At 51.2% G+C, this 22050-nt stretch overlaps 1 protein-coding gene across 1 annotated transcript; it reads left to right on the forward strand.

Moving 5' to 3' along the window:
• Positions 1967-21045, forward strand: POMGNT2 (protein O-linked mannose N-acetylglucosaminyltransferase 2 (beta 1,4-)). Its single transcript, XM_018038395.1, is given in 3 exon segments — positions 1967-2403; positions 18737-19162; positions 19165-21045. Coding segments are annotated over 2 exon segments (1740 nt in total). The 5' UTR covers positions 1967-2403; positions 18737-18840; the 3' UTR covers positions 20583-21045.

The raw sequence follows: 22050 nt of genomic DNA on the forward strand, positions 1-22050 counted from the left end.
CTGACTCAATGGACATGAGTTTGGGTAGGCTCTGGGAGTTGGTGATGGATAAGGAGACGGCAATGGCAACCCACTCCAGTACACTTGCCTGGAAAATCTCATGAGTGGAGGAGCCTTGTAGGCTGCAGTCCATGGGGTCTCGAAGTGTCGGACATGACTGAGCGACTTCACTTTCACTTTTCATTTTCATGCATTGAAGAAGGAAATGGCCACCCACTCCAGTGTTCTTGCCTGGAGAATCCCAGGGACAGGGGAGCATGGTGGGCTGCCGTCTATGGGGTCGCACAGAGTCTGAAGCAACTTAGCAGCAGCAGCAGGGAGGCCTAGTGTGCTGCAGTTCATGGGGTCACAAAGAGTTGGACATGACAGAGGGACTGAACTGAACTGAACTGAATATGAAATATCTTCCAAGCATTAAGTGAATATTATTTTGAAACTTTCTCTTAACGATTTCTTAGATGGTCCATGATGTTTTTTAATCTGTCCTTTACAGCTGAGGACCTAAGTAATGTCCATTTTTTTTGTTTTTTGTTTCTTTTTAAAAAACTTTTTGCTGCAGCCAGCACTGCAGGTAGGGACTGAAAGTGGTCGATGCAGTTTGAGAAAAAGAAACTAGAGACAGAATTAAAGTTTTAAAGATGGAACTGGGGAACTCAAGACCTCTTGGCTCAAGAGCCCTGTTCCTTAGAGCCACATCACTTTTATTTAGTGTCTTGGCAAGCGGAAGGTGTCTGTTGTGTTATGATGAAACCAGCCTTCTGGGTCCCCAGTCATGTCTGCCATTTGATTGGTTACTGTAAACTATATTTGTTATTTTCTTGCACAAGGGCTGTCACCTAGCTGAAGGTCATAGACTCACGTGTGCCTTTGGGAAAACTTCTTAGTGTGTGCACAAGCAGTGTTCTGAACTTGCTCTGACATGGTGTTCCAAGGTCCACACTATGTTTTTCCTTAGCTTAGCAGGGCATGACAACTCCAACTGATCAACCGATGTACTTTTATTAGGGTTATGCTGTATTGCTGTATTTTGCTTTTCCCATGGTGATTTTCTCATGGCTTAGCCACAGCAACAGGTGGCTGACTATTAACCCTTACATTGTTCAATTTTGAAATATTTACAGATTGATTCCCCCAACGGCTACATTTCACATAATTAGAGTACAGTATCCAAACCAGGTTTTGACATTGGTATAAAGTTGTGTACAGTTTGTGTCATTTTATCACGTGTAGATTTGTTTAGTCACTACCGCAGTCAGTCATCAGTAAATGCCATATGCAGCAGCCATCAAAGTGGGGAATGGTCGTCCTTCAGGAGCAGGTCTGTGGGATGGGGTAGAGTAGGGGTAGGGGACTGGAGCAGAGCAATGGTGCTTTTGTATTTAAGTCCCCTGCAGTGTGTGTGCATGCTGTGTCCAAGTCTTTGCGACTCATGGACTATAGCCCGCCAGGCTCCTCTGTCCATGGGATTCTCCAGGCAAGAATGCTGAAACGGGTTGCCATGCTCTTCTCCAGGGGATCTTCCCGACCCAGGGATCGAATCTACGTCTCTTATGTCTCCTGAACTGGCAGGCGGGTTCTTTACCTGATGCTGGGAAAGACTGAAGACAGGAGGAGAAGGGAAGAACACAGGATGAGATGGTTGGATGGCATCACCGACTCAATGGACATGAGTTTGAGCAGGCTGCGGAGTTGGTGATAGACAGGGAAGCCTGTCGTTCTGCAGTCCATGGGGTCACAAAGCGTCGGACACGACTATGCGAACACCTGAGAACCGCGCCCCCCTCCCAAGTATTATATATTTTTTAAAAGCACGTGAAAGTAGTATTTTGATTTGATAAATGACATTTCCTTGTCGGTTTAAACTTGCATTTATTATGGGGCCTCCCATAATTGTATAAACTTAACACCAAGCGACCTGGAGAAGGAAATGGCAGCCCACTCCGTTATTCTTGCCTGGAGAACCTCATGGACAGAGGAGCCTGGAGGGTCCATGGGGTCACAAAGAGTCGGACACGACTTACCACTGAAAAACACGAAGCGCAACTTCACTTCTCCAGGAGCAAACTACAACTCCCAGGATCCCCCGGGTCGAAGGAGCCGGCAACCATCGGACGCAAACTGCAATTCCCAGAATTCCGCGAGCCAAGGAAGAGGTCCGGCCTCTGGCTGAGGCGGTGGAACCGGCGAGCCTGCGCACGTGCACAGCTGACGCGAGGGGCCCGCCAGCTGGGCAGGCGCACGTAGGGCACCTGCGAGCCTCGGAGGAGTGCGCTCCCGTCCTGGGCCTCAACGGCTCCGAGCAGGCGGCCGGGGCAGCGGCGGGCACGGGTTCACCCAAAGCCATCTCTGCGGAGGGCCTGCCTGGAAGCTTCAGCCCCGTGGAGCCCGGGCTGTAGGGTGCAGGTGAGGTGCGCGCGCTCGCGGAGGGCAAGGGTTCCGCGACACAGCTGGGTTTGGAATTGAAGCAGCGGCCCTGCGACCTCCCCCCGGAGGATTGGAGAGAAGGAGTGGAGGGGGATTTGCGGCTGGGACGAGTGATGTGGGTTGGGGCCAAAGGAGGCGCGGGAGGTGGCGAGGGTGAGGGGAGGTGGACCCTCGAGGTCCAGGTACCGCGGGCCCCGGCGTGTCAGCTACAGACCTTAGCTCGGGGCTGGCACCGGCAGCCGGTTCCCACGCCCTTCTGCTTGGGAGATGGTGCGCATGAGGCGCGGGTGGCGGGGAGCCAGGCGAGAAGCACGGAGGGGGTCCTGGCCCTCCCAAGCTTCCTGTGAAGGCAGTACCGGGACAGCCCGCAGGTGACCCCGGGGCTCCTTGGGAGCTCAGTACGGTGCTCACTGTGTGTCTGGTGATGACAGCCTGGCATCGCCTGCTTGACAATGCCGGGATAGCCTCAGAAGTAGGGACACAATGGGCTTCGGTCCCCAACATGTGTGTAGGAGCCGATCTCCTGATGAATATCCTCTGCTAAGGTCAAGGGCCCTCAGGCCAGAGTCCTGCCAGGTGGTGGGCAGCTAGGGTTGGCTTTCTTTATGCCAGCCAAGTCTCAGAACCTACTTTTGGGGGAATCGAGAATGGCATGGGAATGGTTATGGGGTGAACTATCTCAGGATTTGGTGGCTCCCAGCACAGACAGAATAGGGTTCATTTACCAGATATGTTCTGCTACGTGTGCAGGGCATTCAAATCTTGGCTCTCCTTTACTAAGTGTGAGCCCTTGAGCAAGTCACTTATCCTCTCTGAACCTCTTATTTCTTTGCAAGACGGGGTTGCTGTGAGGATTAAATAAAATAATACTTACAAGTTGGAAGCCCAGTGTCTGGTGCCCAGTGAACATGCAGCAAATATTAGCATTTGTGGTCGCTATCAAACAGAAAATGTTAGAGGTGAGATTGGAACCAAGGTCTGTATCACTGGAGTTAGCTGCCCACTCTGACTCTCATAGATCTTGGAGATCTTTTCTCCAACTCATCCTTGCACATTACAAATGAGAGATCTGAGTCCCACTTGCCGGCAGAGCCAGGAAGGAGCACAGGGGAGTCCTCTCTTCCCCAGAGATGGACAGAGCATCAGATCCTGAGTCTTGGGCCCTGGGAGGGTGAGGAGAAGCAGAATGGGGATCCTCAGCAAAGGAGGGTGGGCTGCTGGGGACTGCAAGTGCAATTCCCCCGGACTGCAGCTGTGTGTGTGTCCTGGTGGCCTCGATGTGGCAGGTGTCAGAGCATTTTTCAAACTGACCTTCTGGTTGGCAAGTTCTTGCTCTGAGCCTTGCTTTAGAAAATACTTAGCAATAACATAGGCTTCTAGTGAATACTGAGCTAACCAGAAAATTAAATTATCAAATGTTCCAGTCCCCGAAGTTCCTTGTTATTCTCAGTTGGTTGTCAGTGGATACTTTTCCCCCAGGTCTATCACCTAGTAAATTTTTTAATTGGATAAAATCATGAACATGAAAGGCAGAGCCCAAAAATGTCATCATAGGCTTTGAAACCAAACTTGAGTTTGAATCCCAGTCTCACCACTTGATAGCTGTGGGACAGTGGGCAGTTCTCTGAATAATTCTGACCATACGTCCTCAAACGTGGAATGAGATTGGTTAATACCTGTTATAGATTTGTAACAGGGAACAAATATATAATTCTTGTCAGGCACTTAGCATTGTTCCTGGCCTGGAGTCAGGGCCAGTGAATGGAAGTTATGGCATTTTTATGGTTAGTAATAATTACACAAAAATAATTGTCAGGCACTGTGCTTTGCCTGAGTTCTCTTTGAATTCATAAAACCACCCTGTAAAGTCGGTATAATTGTCTGTTTTTCAGACTAGGAAATGGAGGCTTGCAGGGTTTAAAAATCGGCCCACGTGGACATAGAAGGACAAATAGCTACATAATACCACTTAAAGGATGAATGTAGAATAGTCAGATGTAGAGAAGCAGAGCGTGGAATGGTGGTTGCCAGGGGTTGTAGGGAGGGAAAATGAGATGGTATCAGTGAAAGGGTGTAAAGTTTCAGATAGACTAGAGGGCCGAGTTCTGAGAGCCCTGCTGCACAGCATACAGCCGTGAGCCTACAGTTCACAATACTGTACTATATGCTTCGGATTTTGCTTTGAGGGTAGAGCTTACGTTAAGTGTTCTTATCACAAAAATGAGTAAATAAAGGGACAGAGGAGACTTTCGGAGGTGATGGATAGGTTACGGCATAAATTATGGTGATGGTTTCCTGGGTATCTACTTATCACCACCCTTAGAGTGTTGTGTATGTTAATTACGTACACCTTTTCGTGTGGTGGAAAAATTTAAAAGAAGAATTGGTGTACGATGATGCAGCTGCTGAGTGTCAGGACCAGAGCTCACATCCTGGCATCTCACTCCAGAACCGGAGCCCTTTACTTCCCCTCCCCTGCTGCTTGGGGTCTTTACGGTTCTGGAAGCCCGCCTGTGACCTGGGGCAGCCTCCGGTGTTACAGCAGGTAGCCTCGGCTGCTTGGAGAAGAGGCAGGAGCCTGCAGCCTGGTGGAGGGTGCTTCCTCTCCGTGTCTGAGGTTGGCCAAGGCTGGAGGGTGAAGCGTTAGCAAGAGGCAGCCGAAGGCCCTCTCGGCCCTAGCGGCTCTCATCATGGACCGCAGGGCCAGGGAAGGGCGTGATCTGGATGAGACCAGAAGCCTGGTTTGGAGAAGAAGTGATCTTGTCTAGAAGCTGGGAAGACGCCCGGAGGCGTGTGCTTCTTCTGGGCCTGACCTCTGCTTTGGGGAGGGGATTTGCCTGTGGGTTTGAGGAAAGCCAGCCCCGCTACTTTCATCTTGGCCCCTGTGAGAGCTCCCACTGCCCCTCAAGACCTTTTATAATATAAAGAGTTGGAGCAAATAATTTCTAAGGGCTCTTGTAGCTCTAAAAATTGTTGGTTTTGTCATTCTAAATATGTGGGTTAACCCTGTCAGCACAGCACCAGTGTGGGTGGGGTAACTGTCACTCCACTGTGCGCCTCACACCTCCCTCTGGGTGAGAGGATGACCACAGCTCCCTGAGCTATTTGCCTGGATGGGTGGGGAATGGTTACACACAAGAAGCCTTGGGTTGCTAAGTTACAGCTGAGGGCCTATGGGTCTTTGTTTCCAGAGCTGTCCACAGCTGCTCTGCCCTTCCTTGCATGAGGAGAACTCACAGCTCTGAGGTCTTTCCTGCTTTTCCATCACCGACTGTGCTTCTGTGTCTGAATTACTGCGAACCCCAGAGTCAGGCACAGGCTTGAATTCTAGTGCTTCTGCTTGAGGACCTAGAGGAAAGTACTTAACCCCACAAAGCTCTAGTTTTTCATATTAAAAGAAAACAGAGATAACACAAGTACTTGCATTAGAGGGCTTGTGCATTGAGGCTTAAGTGGAAGTGGGCAGAGAACGGGCTTAGAATAGTGACTGGCACATAGTAGGTGCACATGAAGTAAGGTGGTGGCAGCATTAACCTCCACCCCCTGTCCAGAGGCCAGTATCCTCTTCCTGACATGTTTCAGAACAGCTGTCAATCCTTCCATGTTTTATTTGTTTATTTGGCTGTAGCAGGTCTTCGTTGCAGTGTGCAGACTCCTTAGTTTTAGGAGTTAGGCTTGTGGGATCTAGTTCCCTGACCAGGGGTTGAACTCGGACCCTCTGCATTGGGAGTACAGAGTCTTAGCCACTGGACCAGCAGGGAAGTCCCAGTCTTTCCATGTTGTTTGGCTTTGCAGGTCCTCACCTACATACTCAGCACCCAGGGTCTGTCAGGAAACCACACCTTTCACTCTGCCATTGGTGACTACCATCAGTAGTTTTTTTTTTTTTTAATTAATTTTATTTTTTTCTGCACTAGGACTTCATTGCTCTGTGCAGGCTTTGTCTGACTGTGGCGAGCGGGGGCTACTCTTCATTGTGGCTTCTAATTGTGGTGTCTTCTCTTGTCATGCAGACACGTGGGCTCAGTAGTTGCAGTTCAAAGGCCCTAGAGCACAGACTCGGTAGTTGAGGCGCATGGGCGTAGTTGCTCCGTGGCATGTGGGCTCTTCCTGGACCAGGGATCGAACCCGTGACCCTTGCATTGGCAGGCAGATTCTTATCCCCTGTACCACCAGGGAAGTCCCATCAGTAGAGTCTTAATGCTAAGAGTTGTCTCTTTTCTCCACTTTGGAAAGCAGAACAGAGGGCCCTTTCCTGGCTGGGCAGTGGGTACTCAGCCCTGGGCTAGGCTTCAGGGAGGGGTTGGGGACCACGTCTGCTGTATTGCCACCATCACTGTTGTTCCCGGTTCAGACGGACACCCAGTGACAAGGAACACCCTGGGGACCTTCAGTAGTAGGGCTTTGTGGCAGGAATCAAGGCACATCCTGGGGGACTTCTGGAGTTACCAGGGTTAGGCTGGTCCCAGAGCTTCCGAGAGGAGTGACAGTGGCCCCTGTTAGAGCCAGAGAAGCAGTCCAGCCTTGCTCCCTTCAGGAGTCCATTTCTCAGGAGAGCGACCTCCCTCCCTGCAGGCCTGCAGGTGTGGGCATCTGGTAACAGCACCACCACCACCACCTGATCTGACTTCTCGGGCAGCTCCACCGGTGGCTGCTTTAGGCCCAGCCTCCGCGCTCTCATCCATTTAGCTGTGGCCTGGAGAACTGGGCTGCTTTTGTTTTGTTTTGCCACTCAGCGTTATAAGATATGGCTTGTGTGGGAAGGTGTGAGCTGGGGAAACTTTTCTCAAAGTGGGGCTTAGAATATGGCAGCCTTTTCAGTCTGCCCCAGGAACATAGGCTGCCCCGGAACATCATTTTCGCAGAGGCTGGGGAGAGGATTTACTAGCCTTTGTGACGGGGAGGGCTGTCCTTGGTGGTTTATCCTGGGTTGGACAGAAATGCCCTGCTGGGTATTTAGAAGCAGGGAATTGCAGAATTGTGGAGTGTTACGGAAATCTTAGAGGACTTTCTGAAATTGAGTTCACACTAGAGTCACCTGAAAGCTTTATTAAAAACACGGGTTCCTGGGTTCCCTCAGGGATTCTGGTTTAGCAGATCTGGAGGGGCCCTAAATTTTGCATTTCCACATCCCAGGTGATGCTAAGACTGCCTTGGGGGACCCTGTGTCCACCTCACAGGTTGACCTTGATTTTCCAGGCCACTTCCTGGCAGGGAAGGGGCTCAGTACAGTCGCTGATTCCTCCGTGTTAGAACAGCTCTAAGCCTTGGAGAAGTCCTCTTCCTGTCTCCCACGCTGAAATCCCCCCATGACTTGCTTCCGCAGGCCTTACTTCAGGGCCCTGGTGGCCATGGCAGCCGGGAGCTACACGTCCTTTCTTCAGCCCGGGGACTAGGTTGCATGTATCGCCAGCGTGCGTGTGTGCCCACTCAGCTAGAGAGGGGTGCAGCCCCCCTCTGCGGCAGCCTCCCTCTTGCTGCTCTGCCCCTCAGCATTTGAGGAGTGCCCAAGGTCCAGGGGCTTCCTTTCCCCGAGGAAGAGGGCCCTACTTCTCCTTGCATCCTACACAGAGTGGGGTTTCTGGATCTTTGCTGATCCTGGCTGTCCCACTGGGAGAATCCCAGAAGCACTTGTATAGAATAGTTTCATATGAACAATTAGGCACATAGACTCTGATTCCTGCCAGAGGTGCATATTTAGAGTCTAATCATGAAGAAACACCAAACGAGCCCAAACTGAGGAACATACCAGAAAATATCTGACTCCATTAGAAACTTGAGGCCATGAAAGTCTGAGAGGCTGCCCAGATTAGGGGAGACGAGTGAGACGTGCTACCTGGCCACCAGGCTTCGCCTTGGCTTGGATTCTGGGCCACAGAGTGGAGACCACAAATTACTAACAATATTAATTCCCCGATTTTGTGTGATTATGAGAGAATGTTCTCATTCTTAGGAGACAGATGATGAAGTGGTAGGGACTAAAGGGGCAGATGTCTCTGGCTTATTTTTAAAAGGTTCGGAAAAAAAGAAAATGGTACAATGAATGTGTCAGATTAGCAGTTGGTGGTAAGGCTAAGGCTGTAGGAGAGTTCTTTGTACTATACACACAGTTTTGTTTTGTTTTTTTCCTAAGTCTGGGATTATTTCCAGATAAAAAGAAGGAAAACGGGTAACAGAGATGACATTGGAGCCAGCCCGCCTTCATTAGTCTCATCGCTGCCTTCTGCAGGACCCTGGGCAGGTCTCAGTGGGCTTCGGTTCTACCATCTATAAAGCGAAGATCACCACATAAAGTGGAGAACCCGGCACCTCGTGATTGGCCAGTCGATGTCGGCTCTGATGTGGTGGTGGTAATGAAGCAAGGAAGGAGATGAGGGTGACATCTTGGTGATGAGGCCAAAGGAAAACCCTCGCTGAGGCCTCTCGCCTCCTTATCACTCGTGCTGGGCTCCAGGCTCCCCGAGTGTTTGGCAGGGACTGCTGTGACCTTGGCACTGCCTGGCTCCCCCGCCGCAGGGGCCTCACAGGTGATCACTTGAGCCCTGGGGGCTCCACCGGTGAAACGCATGTCCCTGACGCTGCCCACTCCGCGCCTGTCTGTAACTCACTGCCCTTTCAGCTGCATGTGGCTTTGGGCCTGCGTGTCACAGCCCTGGGAGAGAGAGGAGCCCATAGCTGGGTGACCTCATGGCTTGCTTGGTGGGCAGATGCAAGACCTGGGCGCAGCGATGTCTGCTGTGGATGGAAGTTTGCCATAGTTATTGCCAGCAGGGACGTGTGGACACCTAACAGGGGCAGTCATCTTAACCCCCACGACCACAAAAACACCTCCAAAACCTTGCTCAAAACCCCTCCACCCTTTAGGTCGCTTCCGTGGATAGCCTCAGGTTGAACCAGGACCATTTCCTGTCATGCACACTTCTCCCTTCTTCTGGGTGAATGTTTTATGCTGCTTGTAGTGAGTGGCCTTCTGACCCTCTTGATGCAGTCAGTCGTGCAGGCGTGTTCTGAGCATCACAGCAGCCACTCACTCGATTCTTTTTTCCTGCTTCATCCCTGTTTGTGACCACATTGGTGCCTAGTAATGCTTTTCTGTTATGCCAGAAAGGGCCAACACAGGGGGCTCTAACTTGCAAGTGACCCGTGGGTGTGAAGCAAAAGCCAGATGGTGTCATAGCAAGTTGTACGAGCAAGGGTTTCTGTGTTGGTGGTAGGTGGGACTCACCTCCACCTGTTCAGCTGTCCCGACTGTGCTGAGTGCCTTGGAGCCTTGGCTGTCCTCAGCAAAGCTTGCCTTTGCGCATTGTGCCAGAGTAACACAGACTGGAATTCTTTTGCTTCACCCTCAGCCCCACCGGTCCACCCTGGGAGTTCTATCCAATTTTGCTGATAAGAAAGAAGAGTCACTATGTTTAGCTGTTGATAGAGGATGAATGTCTCCATCTTCGCCTTTCTTTGCTCTTTATGCTAAACTGAGGAGTTATTATCCATGTTAAGTTTTTGGTCTAAGCATGTGAACTTGTAACTAAATGTTAAAGATGCCTGATCACTTAAATATTAGGTTTTACAAGGAGTACTCAGAGGCTGCCAACATTTGGCCAAAATGTAAACTCTTTTGGCAGAAACCCTGATGCCTTGTCAGTGTTTGTTCAGGCTTGTCAGTAGCATTGATGGAGATCTAAGTTTGGACCCCACATAAACATGATAGAGGAGTAGCAGTTCCATGTTCTGCTTCTGGTAGCCATAACTAGGAGGGGCAAGGACCAGGGAGAGATCACTCTGAGGGCATTTGAGTTATTGGAGCTTGTGTGCTGTTCGCTAACTGGCGACGCGTGAGACGAATCGGTGCAGGACAGGAAGCTTCCATCATTCAGCACCAGTGATTCCAGCTGCGTTTAGGGTAAAAGCATATTTTTCAATAATTAACAAGAACTCTCTGGTTTTTCAGTTGGGGGTATGAACAACCTATTAAAGTAAAATTGTTGTACTATTAATAGAAAACCTTCTTTAGACACTATCGCCAGCCCTCGTCTTGGCCTGGCCCTGCCAGTCTTCTGAGCCTGGGTCTGGTGGGTGCTGGCAGTCCTACCCTCCCCGCCCTGCTCCTGGGGGCATGACCAGTGACCAGCGGCTGGTCCTGGCAGTTGGGAACCCAGTACAGTTGGCCAGGTCAGCAGCAGAGGGCTTCATTTAAGACCAGAGCTCACATCCTTGGACCCGTTATACCAGCAACAAGGCTAGCAGCCCCAGTCCTTGGGCCTGCCTGTCATCTTCACTCAAGTGGAGCAGTGGCCAGAAATTACAGACTAGGACAGTTCCCATTTTAAATGGATTTCTGGCTTCTCTGGAAAACCAGAAAAGTAGTATTACAGACTGAATTGTGTCCTTGGAAATTCATAATCAAAGCCCTGACCCCCCAGTGTGATTGTATTTAGAGATAGGACCTTTAAGGAGGTAATGAAGGTTAACTAAGGTCATAAGGGCTTCCCTGGTAGGTCAGACGGTAAAGAATCCGCCTGCAATGTATGAGACCCAGGTTCGATCCTTGGGTCGGGAAGATCCCGTGGAGAAGGAAATGGCAACCCATTCCAGTGTTCTTGCCTGAGGGATTCCATGGACAGAGGAGCCTGGTCATAAGGGTGGGGCCCTAATCTGATAGGACTGGTGTCCCAGTAACAAGAAGAGAGACCAGAGAGCTCTCTCCCCTCGGTGCACACAAGGAGGTCACCTGAGGACAAGTGAGAAGGTAGCCATCTGCAAGCCCAGGAGAGAGGCCTTAGGATAAACCATACATGTTGACACCTGGGTCTGGGACTTCCAGCCTCCAGAACTGTGTGAAAAGAAATGTCTGCAGTCCTTGGTTATAGCAGCTGGAGCAAACTGATACTGAAGGTGCCGCCAGGCCACTGTACTGCCAGGCCCTCGTCAACCTGAACTTGAATCTGGGTGTTTGGTCTCTGGGGCACGCTGTCTAGAGACCGCTGGTTCTTGGCCTCAGTAAGCATGTGAATTTGCACCCTCTGCTCGAGGCCGGAAATTCCTGGGGCTTTTACTCCTTATCAGATGCCGGGGCCCTTGTGAACGGCTTTTCTGTGCCTGCGTCTGGAGCCTGGCAGGGCCCCCGGGAGTGGAGCCAGCACCCAGGGATGGGTGAGCAGCCTCGGCTGGGAGCCCCCATAGTAGGGATCCTGCAGGTCTTACTGTGTCTGCAGGTGTGGCGGCAGCATCAGCACCTTCCTCCAGTGCTTCCTGGAATAGGTGGGATCCTGGAAAGGTGGGATCCCACTGTCTGTAAGAATCTGATAATCCATGTCCAGGAGCTGAGGGAAGCAGTTTGGGGTGGGGTGGGGTGAATTGGTGGTTTCCTCTGTCTGCCTCAGTTTCTAGAGGGCTGTTTTAAGCATGTTTTAAATCTCATTTCTTTTTTACTCCCTTTCTTTTGAAAAGTATTTTTTTTCTTTTTTTAGTTTGAATCCATTTTTCTATTGATTGACTTGTCAGCAAAATTAAAGAAAAAAGTTAGGTAAACATCTTATATCTACCAAACCTGATATGTTTCTGGTGAAAATATTCTAACACTAAAAATATACCATTGAAAAACATTCTTGCTCCATATCATTCTTCGTCCTGGCTGAGCCACTAAGCTCTTTGTGCCTCATACCCGCTGGGTCCTAAATGCAGCACCCAAGGGAGAGGAGGCCCCCCACCAGCGCTGCCCGCGGAGAGGAGCTCAGCGGCCGACGTCCAGCCTGCTCGGTTGTTGGCTCTGCCACAGAGATAGTTACGCCAGGCCAAGGCCGGGCCTGCCCACATCTAACTGAGCCTGTCGTCAGGAGAGTGAAAGAAGGAGTCTAGGGATGTACGTCATGAACGATCCAAGGGCACAGCCTTCCACCACGGCCCTGCCTCCAGGCCTCAGGAGGGGTTCCTCTGGGGATCTTCTCAGCGCTTGCCCCCTGGATGACAGGCTCTTTCCCTCCTGGGACCCCCAGCCTAGACAGGTGTGCTGAAGACACCATCCAAGCTAGGGATTTGTGGTGGTGTTCAGTCGCTAAGTCACGTCTGACTCTGCAACCCCATGGACTGTGGCACTTCAAGCCTCCCTGTCCCTCACTGTCTTCCAGAGTTTGCCCAAGTTCATGTCCGTTGACTCAGTGATGCTATCCAGCTATCTCATGCTCTGCCACTCTCTTCTCCTTTTGCCTTCAGTTTTTCCCGGCATGAGGTCTTTTCCAGTAAGTCAGTCGGCTGTTCACATCAGGTGGCCAAAGTGTTGCAGCTGCAGCTTGAGCCCTTCAAGTGTCAGTGAGTATTCAGGGTTGATTTCCATTAGGATTGACTGGTTTGATCTCCTTGCAGTCCAGGGGACTCTCAAGAGTGTTCTTTAGCACACATTATAAGGCCAAGAAGGACTGTCTCTTCCATGCAAATTTATTTCCAAACAACTCAGCTCTGTAGTCAGCCCTCCCCCCCACAATCAGAGAAGGTGTCTCGGAGGCCAACTCAGGCCTCTTTTATTTGCCTCTGTAACAGGACTCCATGGGGGGTGGCCACAGGGACCCTGCCCTCCTCTTCCAGCAGCCTGTATGGTCCAGAAAAGCTGTATCTCCTCAGCCAGCAGACAGGACTGGGGAGAACTTTGGCTTCTTTAGAATCAGGGATCTGGTTAATGTCCCCTTTGCCTCCATCTGTTATCTTTTGAAAACATTTCTGAGGCTTTTGCCTGATCCTTCTGTTCTAGCATTTGCAGGCTGCTGCTGTGCAGCTGAGAGTGGACAGACACAGGGGAACCAGGGAACAGACTGGCAGGACTTTATAATGAGCAGTGACTGCCCTAGTTCTTGTTGGCATTCTTACTACCACACTTCGGCTGTTTCACAGCAGGGAAAAATGCAAGGGTGGCCCTCCATCTGTCTCCACTGGGGCAAAATGCAGTAGTATTCCATGTTAATTAACATTCCCCAGAAGCAGATCGTGGGACATGGATTCAAGTGCAAGTAGATTATTTGCACTTGATTGCAGCATACATGAACAGGGAAGTGGAGAAGAGAGACAGGGCAGGGAAGAAGGCCAGTTCCCACTGCAGGCAACTCTGTAATCCACTTAATCTGTTAGGGAACTCTGGAAGCCCATGGAGACTATGGCTTAGGGCCGTCTCATCTGGGTAGGATGGGATTGGGGGGTTTATGCGACTGGCCCCATCAGGTGTTGGTGCAAGTCCCCTGGCCTGTAACTGGCAAAGTGGTAAAAACTTAGACAGTCTGACCCTCAGGGCTCCATGCTTTATCCACCACACTACTTATCAGAAAATGTCCTGTCCATTCCCAGCAAACCTTCCCTCCTGTTTTCCCTCTTGGAAGGGTCTCCCACGGGAGAGCCTGACGTGTGCATGAGAGGTCCATGTAGGCCAGTCTATATTTGTCCTGCCTTCAGTCAGTACGATTGTGGGCAGGGCCTGAGGGTGGGTGGAGGACGTAGCATCTGATTAGAAACAGTCCTTCCCACTCCCCAAGCTCCAGGGTGGTCTCTGCCTGGCTGCCTTTTAGCCCCACAAGGCCCCCATGTTTGCTAGTTCCCATAAGCTTTGTCCCAAGGCCCCCAACCTCAGTGGCTTGACTGGGATTGGCTGCGGCACACACAGCCCCCTGGTCCTCCTTTTGCCCGTGGCCCCTTGCCCACACCCCTACCTGCTGCCAAGCCTGTTTTTCACCGCAGGGGAGGGCCAGGTAGCAGAATGCTCATAAGAGATGCTTTTGAGTACTCGGGGGCCAAGCTGCCTGCTCAGCTTGGAGGTGGTCTTCCTTTCTTCATTTCCTGGGAGTCTTGCTTTCTGATATTCCCTGGGTGTGTCTGTTTTGGCTGTAGCTGCTGTTGGAAGCCGTTCTTGTCTGTGATCAGAGCAAAACATGCATCAGCTTGTGCTACACCCATCTGCCTCCTGTCTCGCCAGACACAGCTTTATTTTTTGAGTATTAATTTATTACTCATCCACTTTCCAATATTCTGTCATTTTGTAATAGTCATTTTATTCTTTATGGTTTCGTTTTAAACTTTTTCTATACTAAATGTCAGACAGACTCAAAAGAGAATCAAAAAAAGACTCCATCATCATCTTTAACTATCAGTATCTGTATTTCACCTGTCTACATGCCTTTTTTGCTGCAATATTTTAGAACCAACCACGTACTTGTTGTTTTACATACAAATACTTATGTTGTCTTATTTGTGGGCTACCCTGATAGCTCCATTGGTAAAGAATCCTCCTGCAACACAGGAGACCCCAGTTTGATTCCTGGATCGGGAAGATCCACTGGAGAAAGGATAGGCTAACCCCTCTAGTATTCTTGGGCTTCCCTTGTGGCTCAACTGGTAAAGAATCAGCCTGCAGTGCTGGAGACTTGGGTTCAGTCCCTGGGTTGGGAAGATTCCCTGAAGAAGCGAAAGGCTACCCACTCCAGTATTCTGGCCTGGAGAATTCCATGGACTGTATAGTCCACAGGGTCACAAAGAGTTGGACACAACTGTGACTTTCAACTCACTTCTCTTGTTTCTTACCTAATTTTTAATAGTTTGAGACTTAGAGGAAAGTTACAAAAACACCTCACTCAGCTTCCCCTGATGTTAACATCTTACACAGCCATAGGAAATGAACACAGCTCTGAGCCTTACGCAGATTCTGCCAGCTGTCCTATTAATGTCCTTTTTCTGGCCCAGGACCCCACATGGCATTCAGCTGTCATGTCTCCTTCCTCTCGTCCAGTCTGGACCTCCTCAGTCTTCCCCTCTCTTTTATGATGTTTAACTCTTGCGGGGGTCCTGATCAGGTATTTTGTAGAATATCTTTCAATTTGGGTTTTATGTTTTCTTTGTTAACTAATCTTAATATTAACTAAAATTAGCTTAATTAACTAAAATTAATATTAATTAAAATTAACAGACCACCTTCAGAGCCAGAACCAGAACTAGAGCCAAGTTTTCCCCATTTAGAAATATAGATCGAAGTTATGTTATTTTGGGCAGGAAGGCTCCAGAAATGAGGTACCCTCCTCAGCACATTATAAGAGGTACATGGTGTCAGTATTGTTATTGGTGATGTTAATGGTGATTATTTGGTTCAGACAATGTCTGCTCTGCTGTAAAATTTCTATTTTTACTTTTGAAGTTAATATGTATCTCATAGGGAGGTACTTAGAGACTGTGCAGGTTTCCTGTTTCTCACCATACTTGTACCCACTAATTTTAGCAGCCATCAGTGAATCTTGCCTGAAACAGTTATCACTGTGATGTTTGCCAACTGGTGATGTTCTATTTCCATTATTGTTTCTACATTTATTAATTGGCATTCTACTATAAGATCTGTGTCTTCTCCCTATTTATTCGATTATCTATTCATATCAGTATTGACTCATGGGTATTTATTTTATTCTGTGGGTTATGTAATCCATTACTATTGCTTTTTAACTTTGTTCCTCAAATTGTCCCAGATTCAGCCATTGGGAGCTCCTTCAGTTTGGATCCTGTGTCTGTTGGATATGTTCCCATCATTTTTTGAGAACTTCCTTACATTCTGGCACTATAAGATATTCTAAGCTCATCTTGTAATTTTCCTTTCCCGGCCCTGGAAGCAGTTATTTCTCCAGGGAGCCCTGGTTCCTTTCAGTGGAGAATGCTGTTTAGAAATCGAAATTCGAGTGCTGACTGTGCTCATTGCTGCTGTGGTGTCACTGCGCTCAGCCCCGCTCCCCCACTGGCCAGAGCCCCGAGCCCATGTGCATGGAAAGATACATAGGTCCCAGCTGTTCTTCCTGCTGGAGTTCCCACCTGTCAGTCAGTCACGACTCTCTTTTCAGTCCTCTGGCCCAGATCTGAGCTGAGGCTCTCAGGATGGTCTCACCAACCCCCAGTGAGACACCTTGCCTTCCCTGCCTTTGCATTATCTTCTTGAACTCTTCTTGTCCTTGCCTTTACTTCCTCAGTTCTTTTCCTCTCCCCATCCTAAGGATGAGTTAACTATCTGTCCTCTTGGCCTCTTTCTGACTCCTGGTTTCTCCTCTTACCATCTAGAGAGATGTCAGAACTCCAGCTGCAATCATGTTACACTGGGTACATAAGTTTTCGCTCTTGAGCAGCCTTGGTAGTACAATCTCTCTCTCTTCTCTCTCTCTCTCTCTCTCTCTCTCTCTCTCTATCTATATATATATATATATATATATATATATATATATATCCTTAACACAGTGGTGGTTAGGATAGTGGCAGGACCATGGGACACTGGTCAGAAATTGTCAAGTATCAGCAACTTAACATGGTTCAACCTAATAGCAAAGTAGTCCTTAGCTGGTGCGGCTGGGTGGAGAATTTCTAGATGGGGACACATATATTTGGAAAAGTATATGCAACATTATTATTTTATATATACAGATATAGATATAAAATACTAACTTCAGGAAAAGTAGAAGTTGGACTTCCCTGGCGATCCAAAAGTTACGATTCCACACTTCCACTGCAGAGGGCACAGATTAGATAGATCCTGCATGCTGCATGACATGGCCAAAAAGTAAAAAAAAAAAAAAAATTCATTAAAGAAAGTAGAAATTGATGAAATCTTGTTGTCTTGGGGAGCAGATAATATAGAAGAGTTTTGTGCGTGAGAGATTCTTGGCGGAAGGGGTTGCTGCACTTTACGGATCAGTTTGAGACATGAAAGAGGTTTTCTTTATTATTAGTGGGTATATGGCTTTGAAAAGACTGAGAAACACTGATGCTTAAGCAGATTTCCTAGCTGCAGGGCTTCTAGGCTCTTAGAGGCGCTGCCCTGGAGGTGAACAGGGCTGACTGAAGGCGCAGTCAGAAGCCAGCTAAGCAGGTGCCCTGTTCTCACCCCATGGCTGGTGTCAGGTGTCACCCATCCTGTTTCCATGAGGACTGAACAGTCCCATTCTTCAGCTGTCTGAACAGTCCTGGGCCTCAGAGCAAGTATGATACCCTTCCCAGTAGCAGGGGAAAATGGGAGCAAATGCCCGCAGCCCAGCCAGGCCTCCCTGTAGGCAAGAGTATGCGGGACAGGAAGTTTAACCCTTCGGAGGTGATGCCTCCACATACAGAGCCCTTGTCAGTGGTGAGACTCACACAGTTCTCTTACTGGACCCGTGAGGGGACAAGTTACCCATCTTCTCATAAAAATCAGCAGGTGTGATTTCCAAATAGGAAATCCCTGTGCATGAGTCCCAGATGGGGCATAATGGGGGTCCTGGTGTGCAGCCTGGGACCGGCAGCCACAGGCCTCCCATCCCGTTTGTGCCCATGGTAAGGTGAAGTCCTTCCCTGGCAGTACCAGGGAGGTTGGGCCCCTAATGGGGATTTTCCTTGAGGCTTCTCACACACAGCAGTTAGCTTTCTTTGCAGCAGTGTTTCGTTACAAACAGCTCCAGAGTTTCAGTGACATACGATAAGAGGCATCTGTTCAGCTCAGATGTCTCTGTTGCCCGGGCTTGTCAGTCCCGGGTGGGTTTGCCTGATGGTTCTGACAGTCTTCACTCACTTACACATCTGGGGGTCAGCCAAGCCACACCTGGCATGGCTGCAACAGCTGTGCTCCCCACATAGCTCTCTCCTCCGGGACCAGCAAGTTCAGCTGATCACATTCTTCTCACAGCAACATCCTAGGTATAAAGAGGGCAAAGACAGTCACACAAGCACCTTTCAAGCCCCTGAATATGTTGTCTGTTGACACCTCATTGGCCAAAGCAAGTTATGCGGCCAAGCCCAAAGGCCAGGTGCAAGGATCTGTACTCCCCCATGGAGGCAGCAGGGGAGGGAAGTGGGTGAACATTTTAGAAGAAGGGTCTAGCCTACCAGGCGGATTCCTGTATCCACGTGCAATGCAGGAGACCCTAGTTCAATTCCTGAGTTTGGAAGATTCCTGGAGAAGGGATAGGCTACCCACTCCAGTATTCTTGGGCTGCCCTGGTGGCTCAGATGTGAATCCGCCTGCAATGCGGGAGACCTGGGTTCCATCCTTGGGGTGGGAAGATCCCCTGGAGGAGGGCATGGCAACCCACTCCAGTATTCTTGCCTGCAGAATCCCCATGGACAAAGGAGCCTGGCAGGCTGTAGTCGATGGGGTCACAATGAGTCAGACATGACTGAGTGACTAAGCACGTTTAGCCTACCAGATCTTCAAGTGTGCAAAACGGTGCAAGCATCCAGTGCCTCAGCGGAGGCCAGCACAGCGCCTGGCACCAGGCGGGTGCTCAGGGTGACTGGAGACACACCATGTAGACCTTTTCCTTTTCCTTCTCTCCTCCCGCAGGCCTCTGCCGGTCCTCCGGGAGCCCGCAGGGATGGGTAAAGCCGGCCAGGCTCAAGCTGCTTCCCCGGGCCCGTCGTCTCTCTAGGGCCCCAGGCGGCGCTAGGATGCACCTGTCTGCCGTGCTCAACGCCCTGCTGGTGTCCGTGCTGGCTGCCGTGCTCTGGAAACATGTGCGGCTGCGTGAGCATGCGGCCTCCCTGGAGGAGGAGCTGGCCGTCGGCCGCCGGGCCGCCGACTCCGCCCCCGGCCTGCGGATCGACTACCCGAAGGCGCTGCAGATCCTGACCGAGGGCGGCACGCACATGGTGTGCACCGGCCGCACGCACACCGACCGCCTCTGCCGCTTCAAGTGGCTCTGCTACTCCAGCGAGGCCGAGGAGTTCATCTTTTTCCACGGCAACGCCTCCGTGATGCTGCCCAGCCTGGGCTCCGGCGCTTCCAGCCGGCCCTGCTAGACCTGTCCACTGTGGAGGACCACAACACCCAGTACTTCAACTTCGTAGAGCTGCCTGCCGCCGCCCTGCGCTTCATGCCCAAGCCCGTGTTTGTGCCCGACGTGGCCCTCATCGCCAACCGCTTCAACCCTGACAACCTCATGCACGTCTTCCACGACGACCTGCTGCCCCTCTTCTACACCCTTCGGCAGTTCCCCGGCCTGGCCCACGAGGCCCGGCTCTTCTTCATGGAGGGCTGGGGAGAGGGTGCCCATTTCGACCTCTACAAGCTGCTCAGCCCCAAGCAGCCCCTCCTGCGGGCGCAGCTGAAGGCCCTAGGCCGGCTGCTCTGCTTCTCCCATGCCTTCGTGGGCCTCTCCAAGGTCACCACCTGGTACCAGTATGGATTCGTCCAGCCCCAGGGCCCGAAGGCCAACATCCTGGTCTCTGGCAACGAGATCCGACAGTTTGCGCATTTCCTGATGGAAAAGCTGAATGTGAGCCAGGCCGGGGGTCCCCTGGGCGAGGAGTACATCCTGGTGTTCAGCCGCACCCAGAACAGACTCATCCTGAATGAGGCAGAGCTGCTGCTGGCCCTGGCCCAGGAGTTCCAGATGAAGACCGTGACGGTGTCCCTGGAAGACCACGCCTTTGCAGACGTGGTGCGGCTGGTCAGCAACGCCTCCATGCTGGTCAGCATGCACGGGGCCCAGCTGGTCACGGCCCTGTTCCTGCCCCGCGGGGCGGCTGTGGTGGAGCTCTTCCCCTATGCTGTCAACCCTGACCACTACACCCCCTATAAGACGCTGGCCACACTGCCTGGCATGGACCTCCAGTACATAGCCTGGCAGAACACGATGCCAGAGAACACGGTCACGCATCCCGAGCGGCCCTGGGACCAAGGGGGCATCGCCCACCTAGACCGGGCCGAGCAGGCCCGGATCCTGCAAAGCCGGGAGGTCCCCCGGCACCTCTGTTGCCGGAACCCTGAGTGGCTCTTCCGAATCTACCAGGACACCAAGGTGGACATCCCATCGCTCATCCAAACCATACGGCATGTGGTGAAGGGCCATCCGAGGCCAAGGAAGCAGAAGTGGACGGTCAGCCTGTACCCTGGCAAGGTGCGGGAGGCGCGGTGCCAGGCGACGGTGCAGGGCGCCTCCGAGGCCCGCCTCTCCGTCTCCTGGCAGATCCCGTGGAACCTCAAGTACCTGAAGGTGAGGGAGGTGAAGTACGAGGTGTGGCTCCAGGAGCAGGGGGAGAACACCTACGTGCCTTACATGCTGGCCCTGCAGAACCACACCTTCACGGAGAACATCAAGCCCTTCACTACCTACCTGGTGTGGATCCGCTGCATCTTCAACAAGACACTGCTGGGACCCTTTGCAGACGTGCTGGTGTGCAGCACGTAGCGAGCGGCCTGGCCAGGCCTCCTGGGGTGGGGGCTCCTCTGCCTCGGAGACCCTGGGCCCGCCAGACCCCAGGGGTGGCTTCTGGGAATTATTTATTTATTGACCAGACCTCTGTCTCTGGGTCATCTCACTGCATCTGAGGTGTGGGGTTCTCAGAGTGCCTCTTTGCACAAGTGTGATGGGACCTCCCCACCCTCTTCTCCCATGCTGAACATCCATACCCTGGAGAAAGCCTGAGTTGGGAGGAGAAAGAGGAGAGTAAGGATCCCAAAGAACCTCTTTGGCTGAGTGATCATCCTGTTCCCCTTGACATCTTTCTGGTTGGTGTCGGGTTTCTGGAAACTGCTGCTAATGCTGTGGTTGTTTGGGTGGGTGTGGATGTACATCAGCTTCCACTGTCGTGAAACTCACCTGTAGCCCCACGAAGGGTATGTTTGGAACACTCATTAAATGATTATAAATATCTTGGTCAAGTGTTTTACTGGTGGGCAGGAAGAGGGTCCAGCAGCCAGTACCCAGAGGCCCTCTCATCCTGATTGTCAGCCGAGGAGCCATGGCAGAGAGGTGGCATCGAGGCCCGGGAAGCCAGGCTGGCTGGCTGCATTCCATCCTGGTGTGGAACGGGTGCCCCACTTCCATCTGTGGGGGATGAAAGCTTGGAAGTAGGTGAGGAGAGGGCTGTGAGGAGGAAAAGCAGCGTCTGCCAGGGTCTGGTTAGGCTTCACTAGACATTCAGACACAGCAGGCCATGCACACCCGGTGTGGGAGTCGCTTAGGAGGACACTACACAGGATGCTCCGCAGGCTGGCATGGCCACACCACGTGACTTCTTCCACAGGAGGAGTCCACACATCGGCTCAGGGGCCATTCTCTTCCCCACGTGATTGCTCAGGAGGTGACACCCCCATAGCTAGTTGTGGGAGCCGCTTTGGCTTAGGAGCCCCATAGGAACCGTTACCTTTTTTATATACGTATATTTTCTGGAGGGATGTATTTGGCTGCTCTGGGTCTTAGCTGTGGCATGTGAGATCTAGTTCCCCGACCAGAGATTGAACCCAGGCCCCCTGCTTTGGGAGGTGGAGTCTTAGCCACTGAGCCACCAGGGAAGTGCCCATCATCTTCTAAGCAGCGAATAGGCAAGTTCCCAGGTTCCCTCAAGGAAGCTGCCCGGGCATAGGAGCCATCGTGCTCAGGGAGGCCTCGCTGTGGTGTCCTAACAGTTCATTGTTCACCCAGGGTCCTTCCAGTCCAGATCAGAGGTGGTTTTTACCCATCCACAGTTTTGCTGAGTATCACTGCTGACATTGAGCCTTTATCTAGCCTTCATGGAAAGGGAGCTGGAAAATTAACTCAAGGTCAAATTTGTCCTTAGGAAAGGAGAAGGAGTTTTAGCCTGTTCTTCACAGGGAGACAGCGGTGCAGACCTGACTCCTGTTGGGGAAAGAAGGAAAAGGGGCCTAGGGAGGTG

Source organism: Capra hircus, chromosome 22, assembly GCF_001704415.2.
Source record: "Capra hircus breed San Clemente chromosome 22, ASM170441v1, whole genome shotgun sequence".
Classification (NCBI taxonomy): domain Eukaryota; kingdom Metazoa; phylum Chordata; class Mammalia; order Artiodactyla; family Bovidae; genus Capra; species Capra hircus.